The 14,027-nt window shown below is 48.1% G+C and overlaps 1 protein-coding gene across 1 annotated transcript in view; it reads right to left on the bottom strand.

Moving 5' to 3' along the window:
* Positions 1-1,452: 1,452 nt before the first annotated feature.
* The window catches only part of EDC4 (enhancer of mRNA decapping 4), a gene marked incomplete at its 5' end in the record, with an annotated part of 29,306 nt that continues 16,731 nt past the window's right edge, over positions 1,453-14,027 (bottom strand). The window contains 11 exon segments of the mRNA XM_009075790.1: positions 1,453-1,739; positions 2,979-3,142; positions 3,864-4,083; positions 5,260-5,446; positions 6,619-6,784; positions 7,450-7,565; positions 8,282-8,437; positions 9,608-9,788; positions 10,566-10,602; positions 11,930-12,082; positions 13,065-13,166. Of these exon segments, the coding sequence (XP_009074038.1) occupies positions 1,547-1,739; positions 2,979-3,142; positions 3,864-4,083; positions 5,260-5,446; positions 6,619-6,784; positions 7,450-7,565; positions 8,282-8,437; positions 9,608-9,788; positions 10,566-10,602; positions 11,930-12,082; positions 13,065-13,166 (1,675 nt within the window).

Below are 14,027 nucleotides of genomic sequence, written 5' to 3'. Positions count from 1 at the left end.
CGCGGGGCCGGACCCCGGTCCCTGCAGTTCATGGAAGCACAGAATGACTTGGGTTGAAAGGGATCTTGGAGATCGTATCGTTCCAACCCCTGTGCCATCGCGGGGCCGGACCCCGGTCCCTGCAGTTCATGGAAGCACAGAATGACTTGGGTTGAAAGGGATCTTGGAGATCGTATCGTTCCAACCCCTGTGCCATGGGACAGGGACACCTTCCACTAGATCAGGTTGCTCCAAGCCCAGCCTGACTCTCAACTTCATTCCTGGGAGAGGGCTGATTCCAGGTGCTTGGAAGTTTCTCACCACCCTCCCAGTGTCCCATCTAACCCTGCCCTCTGGCAGTGAGAAGCTATTGACCCTTGTCCTGTCACTCCAGGCTGTTGTCCAAGTTCTCTCTCCAGCTCACTTGGAGCCCCTTTAGGTATTGGAAGGTGTGCTAAGATCTCCCCAGAGCCTTTTCTTCTCCAGGAGGAAGGAACAGCAGGAGATAATTTTCCTGTGAAAAAGGGAATCACTATCCCCTTCTCACAGCCCACCACCACCTCCTGCCTCCCCCAGCAGCTGCACCCAGTTGGATTCACAGGAAAGCCTGAGCAGAGACTCAGGAGAAAATCAAGAGAGGGCATCCCAGCCTCTCACCTCAGGCTCTGGCATGGAGGTGGTTTGACATCCTCAAGGGCAATGCAGCCTTTTCTCCATCACACAACAGAAGGTCCCCACCTTTTTTTTTTCTCAAAAAGTTTTTTATTGAACTGTTCTTAATGTTATTTCAAAAAAAAAAAGCCAACAAAAAACCAAAACCTTCAAAATTTAGATAAAAAGAAAAACCTTGGTGTAAAATCAAAACTAACATCTGAAACATGGACATGCTCCGATGCACAACAGAACCAGTGACCCCTCCTGGGGCTCTCGCAGCTCACTGCTGCCTGACCACCCTAGCCCAGAGCTCTCCTTGGGATGTGCCAGAGGCATCATCCCCTGCCCAAACCTGCCTCCTGCACAGGACGGGCTGGACCCTCCCCCCGCGGATCTGGAGTTAATCAACTTCAGACTGTCTAAAGAACTTTAACTAACACCTCCTGCTCAGCTCATCTCCTCCCTGCTACTCACCCCCCAGGGAGGAGTTTGAGCCCTTCACTAAGATGTGGGTACAGGTTTCTGGTCAGGGAGGAGCAGGTGTCCCCGGCAGCCCCTGTGCTCGGGGCTCAGCGCACACCTCCCTGCTCCTCTGCTGATGGCAGCAGACTCCAAACTTTGAAAGGGGTAAGAAATCCACTGGCTTCTGCTGCGTGTGACTTGGACTGCCAGCCAGGCCTCAGGGACGGATGGGCAGGTGAAGAAGAGACTTAACTCAAAAAGAGGCTATTTAGGAAAAATAAGCCAAGTGAATGTTCAGTGACTATTTGGAACTATACACAGATGGCGTTTGCCTTAGAGACATCACACACGTGTTGATAGATTTCCTGGCAAGAGCTCTTAACACAAGCCATACGTCGTTAGTAACTACTGGGTGGGCTTCATGGAGCAGCCCACAAGGTAGCAAGTCCTTCTAGGTCATGCCGGGGGTGACCAGGCCCTGGAGCATGATCATGAGGCGACGTGCAGGCTTGCCCAGTGTGTTATGGGGTTCCACCTGGAGGAACTGGAAGAGCTTCTGCCGCACCTGGTTCATGACTGACCCCATGTGGTCTCGGGTGATGGGGTCACTTTGGTCCAGGTGCATCACTGCTTCCTCCAAGTAACTGAAGGAGAGAGAGCAAGGTTAGAACTAAACCCAATGCACCATCCCAATCCGACTCGGTTCATTTTAGCACTGAAGATGCACAACTCTGTCCTCACCCACACGAACTCTGCAGTATGTTCAGTGCTCACAAAAGAAATGTTCCTGACTCACAGCAGAGTCCACCTATCCCTTCCCCAACATGTAAGGGCAGCCTACAGCTCTCAGTCTGCCCCACAACTTGGCTGCTGGAACCAAAGAAAGCACAACGGCAAGTGAGAACTCCCCACAGTGCTGGAAGTGGCTCTCGGTAGATATTTTCTTTGATGCCTTTATAGCATATGCAGAATTAGTCACTCATTAGACAGTGAAACCCCTCAGCAGTGAGGCTCAGTTTATGTAGGGTTATATGTAAGGTCATTCCAGAAAGGGGTGGGGGAAGAGCAAGACTTCTAGTGAAGTTCAGATGAGCCATCAGCTTTCAAACCACAGCCTGACAGTAAGACAAAGTGGTCACTGCAGAGAGTTTTCACTAACAGGCCAGTTTAAACTTCACAGCAGCAGCTTTAACGCCAATTACCAGCTCGACTGTACCTTGAAGCTCTTTTCAGTTTTTCTAGCTTGCTTTATCCCCATTAACTTGAGTTGAAAATTCAGTTGAAATAATTTTTCCATACAACCCATGGTCAAAACCTGCAGCTACCTTTAGTTAGTTTTGCAGGGCAGATAACAGGGTTTTGACTCACTCACTAAAAATGTTCATGGCAAGTATCAGCACAGTCACTATTTTGTCACACAGGCTTTGCTTGGAACATCTACCAGTAGCTCCTGCTGCTACCTCCCACTGAGCCTTTCTGGCAGTCACGACAAGAAACTGCCAACATGAAGTCCAGTGACAGGTTATGAATTGAGGACAGAGCAAAGTTGTACTGGATATTATACTACCCAGGGAACACAGCACTCTCCCTCCTTTTGCCTCCACTGGGGACTTGTTCCTTGGGGAAAGGGGATTGCTGCACAGACTGCAAATATTGACAGGCTACAGCCCCAGAGGTACCAGCACCTACAGCTGGGTACTCCTTCCACTACTACCTCTGGGCAGCAAAGCTCTCCATGGCAATGCTGACATCTTTTTACAAGTTACTACTGGCTGTCAACATGCCAGTAACTCCAACCTTTGCCAAAGCACCACCTTCCACTTTCAGGCAGTGAATTTAACACCAGTGCCAGGCACAGGACTCAGTGCTCTGATCATACTCACTTCAACTTCAGTTCCGTACGAGTGCCCAAATCCGAGGAGAGCTGCTGAATGAGGGAGAGCAGCACAGGCTGGGACAGTGGGCATGGATGCTGTCCAAACACTTGCTGAGTATCTACAGTCTCACAGACATACAGAACCAGGTTGAGATCCGCTGCTGTTAGAGCCTGCAAGGAAGACACAGCTAGATACACAGAGGAACCGACAGGCAGGTGAGGGACATGGAACAGAGCCACAGTGCTCTGCCCTGAGACACTCAATGGCTCAGCAGCCTCCTCTGGGAGCAAAACCCTCTGCACATCTGCTGTACGTGCCAGCAAGGCTGTATTTAGGTTCTTGGTCTGTGCTCTGAAGATACCTATGTCTGTTCCAAGCTGAAGAGAGCACAGCCAGCCAGAGGGGAGTGGGTTACTGTCAGCAGCAGGGAGCAAGGCCCTGCTTGCAGCCCCTGCCAGCCCACTGGTGCAGCAGTGCTATCATTCCCAGCGGCGTTTGCCTGCAGCAGCAAAAATGGATCTGCCTACATAGTCAAGGGCAAAGGTGAGGTCAGGCCTTAGCTGGTAGATCTGCCTGGAGAGGCTTATGAAGCTGTTGCTCTTCAGGGGTGCACCATGTGCCACTGCTGATGGCAAAACACACGGGTTTACTGGTGCACTGACAGGGCATAGGCAGGGAAGAAGGAACTTAGCTGCTACCAAATCATGGAATCTGCATGGCCCTGGCTCAGTCTGCATGACAGCATCTGCACCCCTCAAGCAGTCCACTGCCACAGGTCTTTTTAGTCAGCTCCTGTGTAAGCTGTTGTGGGATTATGTCTCCACCTCAAGGAACCCTTTTTCCTCCCCATTCCACAACAAGCAGTGATTGACTGCCAGGAAAACTAAGTACCTGCTGGAAAGCTTGGTTGAGGTGTCCCTGCTGGAGCAGCTGAAGGATGTGAGTCTGCTGTGACTGGAAATCCATGTGAGTGGAGGGGATTGGTGTCCCAGCTGCTGAGCGCATCGCCTGGACGATGCTCGAGGTGACAGCTGCTTGCTGCTCCTTCATAGCCAGACTCACTTCTCCTTTAATGACTCTCTGCACCTGGGCCAAAATAGACTCCTGCATGCTAAAAAAAACCAAAACAAAACCCAAGGGCACCTCTGAGAATGAAGAGCACAAAGCTTGTACCAGCGAGAAAGCACAGGCTGGTTTGCTTATTGCACAGTGGCTCCCAAAGGGTTCACACAAATAGCTCTGAGGCACAGGCATCAAACTCTATGGACACCACCACAATGTCCCAGGGTGCACATGGAAGATGCTGGGATTCTGTGTGGGCAAGTGATGCTTCAGGGAACTAAGTCTCTCATTATACAACATTTTAAATGTTTAATGTCTCTGGGTTACAATCAAAGTGACTAAGCTGGGGGGGTTACCCTCAAATGGGCCCAGCTTCCTACACCAGATCAGCCACATGCAGTTCCCAGCATTCAGGTAACACCTTTAGGATGAGAACACACGTATACTGTCCCTGTGACTTCTCCACAGAAGTGCAATTCACAGTGCAGGCTCAGCTGCTGCGTGTGGCACCTTTCCCCCCCAAGGGCTGGATTCTCCTCTCTTACAAAGGCCACACAAAGCATCAAACCTACTCTAAAGCAGGCAGAATAGCAGGAAGCAGCCCATGCAACAAGACCAGGATTTAATCTGGTGGCCTTCCTGGCAATTCTGGCCTGCATGGAAGACCCCAGTGTGCTCTGACATGTTCCAGTGGCTTAATATAGACAGGGGCATTCTACCCAGCAGGTGATCACCAGCCAATCTCAAAGCCTGGCAACCTGCCACCAGCCTAATGGCAGGAATGTGCAGAAGGCATCATTGGGATCACACCCTGAATCCAGGATGGCCAAGCATGCATTGCTGCAGAGCAACTTTAATACAGAGAGTGGGCTGCAGAAACTGTAAGCCTGAGGACATGGAGTTAAGAAGAGCCTTCAATAGACTTTTCTGAAATGATCTTCAGGAAGTGATCAGACTTGAGTGTGCTTAGGGGCTGCCTTAGGTCCTTCTGTTCTCCAGTGTGCACATGGGACTTTGAGAAAAGCAGGTCTTGAGCTCCCAGCATTACCACTCATTGTTAGAAGCCTTCTGTGGGCAAGTTCCACCAGCCCATGTGCTTTGTCCAGGGCCAACAAGCAGCCCTACAGCACTCGTGGCTTCCACAACTAAGCAGGGAGAGGTGCTTGTTACACATGCATGTACCTCTCACCAACACCTCTTTCCACAAGCTCAGCTGCCAACTTACTTGCCCACCATAATGTGCAGCTGATGCTGCACCTCTGCGTGGACGCTGGCGGCGATGGTGGATGCCAGCTGATCTGTGGTGCTCTGGAAGGTGCTGATGAGCTGTCGGAGCTGATTCAGCAGGGGGTCCCGGACCTCCTGCTCTCGTACCTTCTTGTTCTTCAAGTGAGTCTCAAGCTGCTGGATATCTGCAACAAGCAGAGGGAAATGTTTGTGCCATCTCTGCCTATGGAGATGATCAGGGCAGAAATCCAGCTGTCAGGCTCTACATGTTCTCCAGCAGGAGCAATTACTGAGCCAGTGTATGAGTGCAGGAGAGGGTAGAATGCACAAATCTTGTTTGGGGCTGTGTTACACTAACCTAGAAACCCTGCTCCCAGCCTCCCCATCACGTAGGATCACACAACACAGCAACAAAACCATGAATTCTTTTACAACAGACTTCTCCAGGCACCCTTTGTTCAGGAGAGATAAAGGTGGGAGTGAGGGCGTTTTATTTCCTATGCAGTGTGAATTTTGATCTGCCTTAGTTCAATGCTAATGAAGAGAGAGAGGGAACATTTCTGACAAAAAAGGAATCATGTCTGCAGAGATTAAAAGCCGTACTTTAAAATATTTCATGAACTGGTCTGATCAAAAGGGAGAAGAATGTAAGCTCCAGTACTTGTGAGAGACTTGTAAGGAAGAGGATAGGTGCAAAATAAACAGCAGTTGGAGACACTCTGCAGATCTAAGGCCAACAGAAGTCTTTGTGCTAGCACTGGCCACATTCAGGCCCCCTCAGAAACCAGCTCTGCAGAGTAATACCTGCCCAGCCTCCCAGAAGGCCAAGGACCTGGATCCCAAGCCTGAGAACGGGACAGATCTTCTCCAGTGCATCAGTGTATAGTTTTCTTTACTTCTTTCTTTACTTTCTTCTTTTATTCAGCCTGAATACATCTACACTTTTCAGTCACTATTTAACCTCTGGGCACCCCTGAATCCTTCTCTAAACCTTCTCCAATCCATTACCCCTCTGAGATGAGGGCCTAGCTGCAGGACTGCTATCCCCTCCATCCATCATTGTCCTGACACCAGGATGGGGTCATCCTGCAGCTCGGCTTTACTACTCAATAGATGAAGTCAAAGATGCACACAAGGTGTGTTTCACTACATGGGCTACAAAGACCAGAAGCGAATCTCTGTCCTTATTGCACCACCCACAAAAGCCTCCTCACTTCTGCTTCCCAAGTGTGAAGTGGAGCACATGGATGGGCTAAGAGGTTAAACAGTCACCAGTGAAACTCTGAAAGGCAAAGACATACAGCCCCTAATGCAAATAGATTGTGCAGAGAGAACTCGAGGAAGAAAACCTACTCACATTCTTGTGTGCCCTGCTTGAAGGTGTCATTGATTTGCTGGAACATGGACTGGCAGCTCTTCTCAAAGGCTGGCAGCACAACGCTCTGGAACGCTTCCCTGTAAGCTGACTGGATCGGCCCCTGCAGGGTATCGGCTGTGGCTCTCACAACACTATCTGTAAGGTTCTTGCAAGCACACACAGAAGGTTCCAGAAAATTAACAACAGCCTGCTGCAGACTAGGGGTGTGAACAAACACTGTAGGTCCCTCCAACAGAGCCACATCAGGTGGGCCAACCCAATGTCAGAACTGTGTGTTCCCTCAGCTCTTCCCACCGACCAGGACGAACAGAACAGCAGGCAGAACATTTGCTTTGTGAGGGGCTGCCCAAGAACATCACCATTTTCCTCTAGTTCTGCCATAGAGCAAGGGTAGGTGGCACAGTCAGGCATGGCTCCTTTCCCCTTCCCCTCCTTCCCTCCCACAAACCACCATTCCCCGCCAAGGTAAGTAAGAAGCCTGTGCTCCCCAAATAATGTAGAAATGGAGAATAGAGTGGAGCCAGTTGAACTTTTACCCCTTGACTGAGTGGGCCCTAAAAGCCACTGCTGTGGTGAGAATCTCTACTCCACTAGAAAATGAACAACTTGGTAAATGAAAAAAGTGTTAACGAGGCAAAATGGGCAGGAGAGCATAGAACGAGCTTGTTCTCCTAATGAGACCAGGAAAGAGCTTTGACCACTGGCAGCTAAACTGATGTTACCTAGAGGCAGAGGTGAGGGAAAAGGTACAAGAGGGAAAAGTATAAAAAGAAGGTATAAAAGGGGAAAAATTATTCTGGCTCTCCTTACCTTTGACTTCACTAGCTTGGTGATATTCTCTTTCAGTGTCCCCTCAACAGCAGTGAGCTTGGCAGCAATGGTGTTACTTAGCTGGCTAACAGTAGGGTCCACACTCTTGGAAATGCCTAGGCACAACACAAACAGGACAAAGTTGCAGCTTTAAGCCTAAAGTCCACACTTCAAAACCCACAAGAGAAAATGCAGTCAAACCATTCTTGGATATGGCACAGTGAGGGACAACAGTCACAAACTTTGCTTGGGAAACTAAGGTTGGACATTTGGAGAAATGTTCTGCTAGGAAGGTGGTACAGCTCTGGAAGTCACCAGAGAGGCTGTGGAATCTCCAGCCCTGAAGGTTTTGAAGGCTCGGAGTGACAGTCAGAGCTGACCTGACCTAGGACAGCAGGTAGTCCTGCTTCAGGCAGTTACTGGCTGCAGAAGGCTTTCCCACCATATCTTGGAACATTTCCTTACACGGATGGTGCCAGTGTGTCAAGGAAGAGCAAAGACAAGTTCAAGTTTGCTCCAGCCAAGTCTCAGCATTTCCAAACTCATTAGCCTCTTTCACCTTCCTCTGCTGAACAGACTCCAGTTTTTATGGAGTATAATGGAAGGTCAGATCACATTTTCTGGAAAGGCATCCCCTCTGGGAGCCTCATACTCCTTCCAAACCACAGCTCCTCCTCTCAGATTACAGCAGTGAGGAGTTTAATGTGCAGTGAGGAGTCTTCATGCAACCTAACTCCTGCCTCGTACAGTGCCAACACTTGGGCAGTGTGCTTTCCACCCCACGGAGCTAACTGTAGGGATCCACCTCCCAAACCTAGGCAGCAACACTCACACTGGGGCACAGCCTTCTTCATCTCCTCACGAATGGTCCTCTCCAGACGGTTACACACAGCTGTGGACAGGGACTGAGAGAGCTGCTGGGACAGATGCTCCTGGAGCTGCCCATTGCGCTGCTGCCCCTCTGTCAGCACTCGGTCCAATCTCCTCTCTAATCAGAATGCATGTTAAGGGGCACAACCAACAGATTTCCTCTCTACCCACAACACTCCTATCCACAAAGATGAAGCAACCAAGCACTCTGAAGGAGCCAACACACAAACACATCTTAAAAAAGAACCAACCAAAAAAATCTACCAAACCACAATGAAACAAATAATGAAAGTGACAATTCAGTTGCTGACAACATTCAGCACAGATATGAAGTTGTACGGGCACAACCAACAGATTTCCTCTCTACCCACAACACTCCTATCCACAAAGATGAAGCAACCAAGCACTCTGAAGGAGCCAACACACAAACACATCTTAAAAAAGAACCAACCAAAAAAATCTACCAAACCACAATGAAACAAATAATGAAAGTGACAATTCAGTTGCTGACAACATTCAGCACAGATATGAAGTTGTACGGAAACTACTCCTCAATATAGCTTTTTTTTAGCAGGAAGTTATCTAAACTATCTATGCATATCAGGAAAATTCAAAACTCAATAATAGAGAAAACTACTGTCATCAAAGTTGAGTAGTTTCAGACATGAGTTAGGCTAGAGCTGTCCTGTTGGAACATGACCGAATCCAGTGCAGCAAAAGGTGCACAGGAATCAACTACTCACAAAGCAATAAAAATAACTGGATGACAGGTTTGAAGGCACCAAAAGAAAATACTTTTCAGACAGCACAAGGGACCTGTGGACCACCAGATGTATAAATGTGTGCAGACAAGACAATTCTATATCCAGCTACGAAGTATGGCAGTTCCATGCTATTTCTGGTGCAAGTACTGACTTGCCTTAAGGAGAAAAGGAAGGAAAGGATCATCCCATAATTATTCTTGTGCAACTGGCCAGTGCCTGAGGTCAGATAACGTATTAGGTGGACCTCTGGCCTACACCAGTGCTGCAGCACCTATGGATTAATGGGTAGCTAAAATTTAATGGCATGGAGAAAGTGTCAGTTCTTCTCTGTTCTACTGCTGAGTTTTTTGCCCTTACAAAGGAACTGAGAGGAACTGAAATAGTTATACCACACACAGGCAATTCTAGTGCACCTATGCTCCCACACTCCCAAGATCCTTAAACTTTCATAGCCTTCCTCATGCCTCTGGTCTGCCTTGCAGCCTTCCATTCAACTGCCAAGCAACATTTGCAAACAAGGATACGCTCCTGCTCCTGCTGGGAGTCAATCACCCTCTCCACGTGACCCATGAGGGAGCTCTGAATGGCATCGAGGTGATCTGTGAGTCTCTGCAGCAGGTCCATCTGGTTCTGGCGCAGCTCTGAGAGCTCTCGCTGTTGGCTCCTCAGTGTGCACATCAGCTCATCCTGGAACTCTTGTGTCACCTACGTGTGGAGAGAAAAAGCATTAATTTCTAGTAGGATCAGAGGTCAGTCAACACTTATGCCTGGTATTAAGTCAACTCTTTGTGCCTGGAAGCAAAGCGTAACAACAACTTAACGCCTGTATCTAAGAACTTTTGTCCCAAGGAATAAACTGATAAAGCAAACTTCCTGCATGGAATTAATAAATAGATGCTTAGAATATCAACTGTTTAGATTCAAGACCCCCTTCAAATTTCTGGCATCTAAATGAAAACAGATTTATTCACTTTCAGCCAGGAACTGAGTGAGCGTTTGTGCCTCAGAATGTAAATAATGACCTCAAACACTTATGAAAGAGCTGTGCAATCAGAAAGAGGTTTCTTAGAGCACTTTTTCAGCTCTTTCACTTATTTATGAATAACCAAACTGCAGAAGTATAAATCTATTGTTTGTTTTCTCTTTATCTGCTCAAAACAGCTAACAGAGGCACACACATCAAGGGCAGTTACGTGCACGGTCCCACTGTGACCCCTCCTTTGCAGGGAACAGCTGATCTTGCTGCCAGTGCAGGCACAGGCAAAGGTGAGAAGGAAGTCATCAGTCTGGAGAGCATGGAGCAGCTTGTTCTCTGCTGCATGTCAGGACAGAGCAATGCCAAGCCCAAGTGCAGCCCCATCTCATCCTGTTCAGGCACAGCCCATGGTACTTCAAGGAGCTGGGATGAACTTAACTTTCTCTTAGGTCTTTAGTAAGACAGTAAATAGAGCTGAAGCATCACACAGAGCAGCTCTGACTCACCTGGTTGTTAGATGATCTTGGTGACTGGTTCACATCCCTGGAAATAAAAAGGAAGAGTAGTAACCCAATTATGTCAATTAACTTCTCCTATTATCTAAGTCTTCCGACAAAATAGATCACACGTTTTACAGTTGCTTTAGATTTTACACTCCAGCTCATACTTCTGTTTTACCTAGTGTAATGTGGAGAGTGATGGGAACATGATGGAAATCCCAGTTCTTAAAGCACTGTGACACCATCATTTGCACTATTCACAGGCCCTGAAGTTCCTTACAGACTGGTCCCTTCACAGGGAGTGACCTGAACCAAGTGTTCATCAGGTCTGTTACAAAGAACAGTGCACACTGGTTTTTCAGTTTTGTCCAAATTCAAAGCCAGGGAAGACTTTGCCAAACAGGTTTTCAAGGTCGGATATTTTACCAAAGAAGAAACAAGTACACATTCATTAAAATTTAGAATTAAAATAATCTAGAGTGATTACAGCTCAAGGCGAAGAAACCAGTGATGCACTTCCAGCTTATACAGCAGAATAAAGAAAAACACTAAACTGATCCACTGATATTGCATGTCTCCATCAAAATCACAGATATATGATGGATGTAAACACTTGTTTCCCAGGCAGTATCCACTCAGCAACTTTAAAACGACTGAGGCAGGAAAAATGAAAGTAATTTCAGAAGCCAAGAGCTTCTGGGTGTCACTGTGCAGGACCACAGCCAGAAACTTAACGTCATGGCCCATCTTTGTTGCCATCTGCACAGCTAGAGATCGAAATCGTGGAGCTACGGGAGAGTAAGAAGAGAGGGCCCTGGGCAGCTGTGCTGCTCTCCTCACACTAATGCAGATGGATTGGTCTAAGGTGCCATGGGCAGACCTTTCCAGTCATCGATTTTCACTCACAGGACATTGCTATGGGCACATTTAGAAACACACAAGCAGCAAGCAGGTAACAAATTATATTGTTGAACAAGGGCACTATGCCAGTGTTCAGGTGCCCACTAGAAATGGAGGACCTGTTAAGCTGTACTCACAGCATCACAGTTCCAGTGAAGCCTTCAGTGAAATCAGCAAAAGGATCCAGTGCCTCCCCACAATGCACCAGTTACCTCCCACACACTTCTCTGAAACCCAGGCTGTATTTTGGATTTTGAATCCCAGCTGAAAAAACAGTGCAGCACCTACTCCCATGGCCCTGAGTGGCAGTGTCTGAATAACCAGCAATGCTTTCTGAGGGCTCACTGCCCTTTGCAAAACAGGGTGAGGGTTGGGAACACTAGGCTGCTGCCCATCGAGAGACCCTAATGGCTGCAGCAGGTTGTGGCCCTGCACAGCTGGTCCCACATGCTCTGGCACTCCCAGCATACCCATCATCTTTCTTGCCCTTCCGCTTCAGCTTTGGGGAAGCCCTGGGGGATGCCTTCACTTTCCAGTCCTTCACAGGCAGCCTCTGCGCAGATGCTTTGGCACCAAATCCACCTGATGTAGAAGCTAAGCTTGCAACTTCATCATCATGGTCACTAGGAAGGAACAGCAGGACAGAGGACATCACTTGCAATAGTGGACAGCGTTAGCCTTCGCTGAGGGTAGAGGATTCACACTCAGCTGTTCATCCACACACAGCCAGAGTCATGGACCTAAGGACACCCCACCTTGACCTTCAACAGAGACACCTCTACAGAGCTCAGCACCAGTTGCTCTGCTTTGATCCAGGTCTGCTCAGGCTGAGCTCGAGTGCTGTGTAACAAGGCTTGAAGGGTCCCTGTGTTAGGGACAGCTGTGGCTCAGGCAGTGTGGCAGAACGATGCCTGTTCTTGCTGCACACACACAAACACACACACTAGCACATAAGCCTAGCAGGGAACCCAAGCATAGCACATCCTTACACCTTTACAGACAGCAAGCACTGAATGAAGAAAGTATTGCAGGAACAGAGGAGAATCAGGTGAGCCTAGAATTCTGTGACCCTCAGTACCTTGGAGACTTTCACCTACTGACCTGCTCTCCAATACAGGCTGCACATTTCAGCCTGAATTTACGTGTGGATTGTGAATGAACCCTCAGCTGTCAAACAGGGCTGAGCTTGTCATGCACACAGAATGTGCCCATGGAGCTTTAGGGTGGCTCATGAGGGAGCAAAGATGTCAAAGGCAAGAAACTAATTCCTGAGATAGCCTTGCTACGTTATCTAAGGCATAGTATTTGGAAACTGATCTCTTAATAGGTTTTTACTGGTAATTAACCCAAGCTTGGTCCGTGCCCTTCGAAGCAGCACAGTCAAACCTTTTCCTACACAGAGTAAACTGGAGAGTGCCCAGAAGCCAATCTTGAGATCAGCTGGAGTCATCAAAACATCACAGAAGCCAGACTGCATACACACAAAGTCAGGAGACAAAGCAGAGACATCCACCCCACACATGAAAGCTTGCTGGGGCCAGAAGCATGAATGCAGCCTGAACTGAGTCCATGCAGGGTGAGAGAGGGGGCTGAGCACTCTGGTACCTTTGTTCTGCACTAGCATCCTGGCTGTCATGCTGCAGCAGGTGGTAGCTGTGTCGATGGTAGGAAGAGCTCTTGTGCTTTTCTTCAACCTCATCCCTTGGGCTAGAAGAGGGGAAAAAAGAAAATACCATCGCAGAAGTCTCTTTCAGCTTGGATATTTGCTCCTTCCACATGTCATGAGAGATCCTGAGAGACAGTTTGAAACAAAAAACAACCCCACATTGATCTGCACAGATATGAGAAGTGGTGGGTGTTGTTTAGAGGCAACTAAACACTTGAACTTCTCAGTTTGTTTTTCTGGGGGCCTTAGGAAGGGAGAAGCAGCTCAGCTACGCTTTAAGCACTAACCAAGAACAGACTCCCAACAGACATTCATACAAGACAGGCACTACTCAAACTTGGCAGTACAGTGTAGTTCCATGAATAGCATCATCTTGGGTTTGCCTTTCCTCAAGTAATACTGATCACTGGGGCAAAACTCATCAGTGCTTCTCAGTTTTTTCAAGTTTCTGAGGAAGTGTGTGAATTTGATGGGCCAGCTCTACCAGACAGAACAGACCTGTAACAGTAGAAACAGTCCAAGTTTCATAATGATTTTGAAAGCAAACTGCATGTGCTTCTAGGCTGTAAACTAGTTCTGCCTGAACTCAGCTCAACAAAAGTGAGCACTTGTGAAATCTCTCAGAGAAGGCTGATCTGATATTCTGATGTAAGAAGTCCTGAAGAATTCAAAGACAGGAGTGAGATTAAGGGGAGTTGCAAACTCCTATAAAAGTATTTTCTCAAGTTCATATTAGGAGTAAAAGCAAAACTTTTGTGTACACAGTCTCAGAGCCCTTCCCAGAGCCACCAGAATTGGGATTGCTCCCTAAAGCAGTATCCTCAGGTATGGAGGCACAAGGTGAGGCCTTTCTCTTGCAATTCTGACCAGGGAACAGTCCAGAATTACCTGAGGCACAACAC

The sequence above is a fragment of the Acanthisitta chloris genome, unplaced genomic scaffold (genome assembly GCF_000695815.1).
Source record: "Acanthisitta chloris isolate BGI_N310 unplaced genomic scaffold, ASM69581v1 scaffold17115, whole genome shotgun sequence".
NCBI classification, from domain to species: domain Eukaryota; kingdom Metazoa; phylum Chordata; class Aves; order Passeriformes; family Acanthisittidae; genus Acanthisitta; species Acanthisitta chloris.
This window is presented reverse-complemented; position numbering and strand designations above follow the sequence as displayed.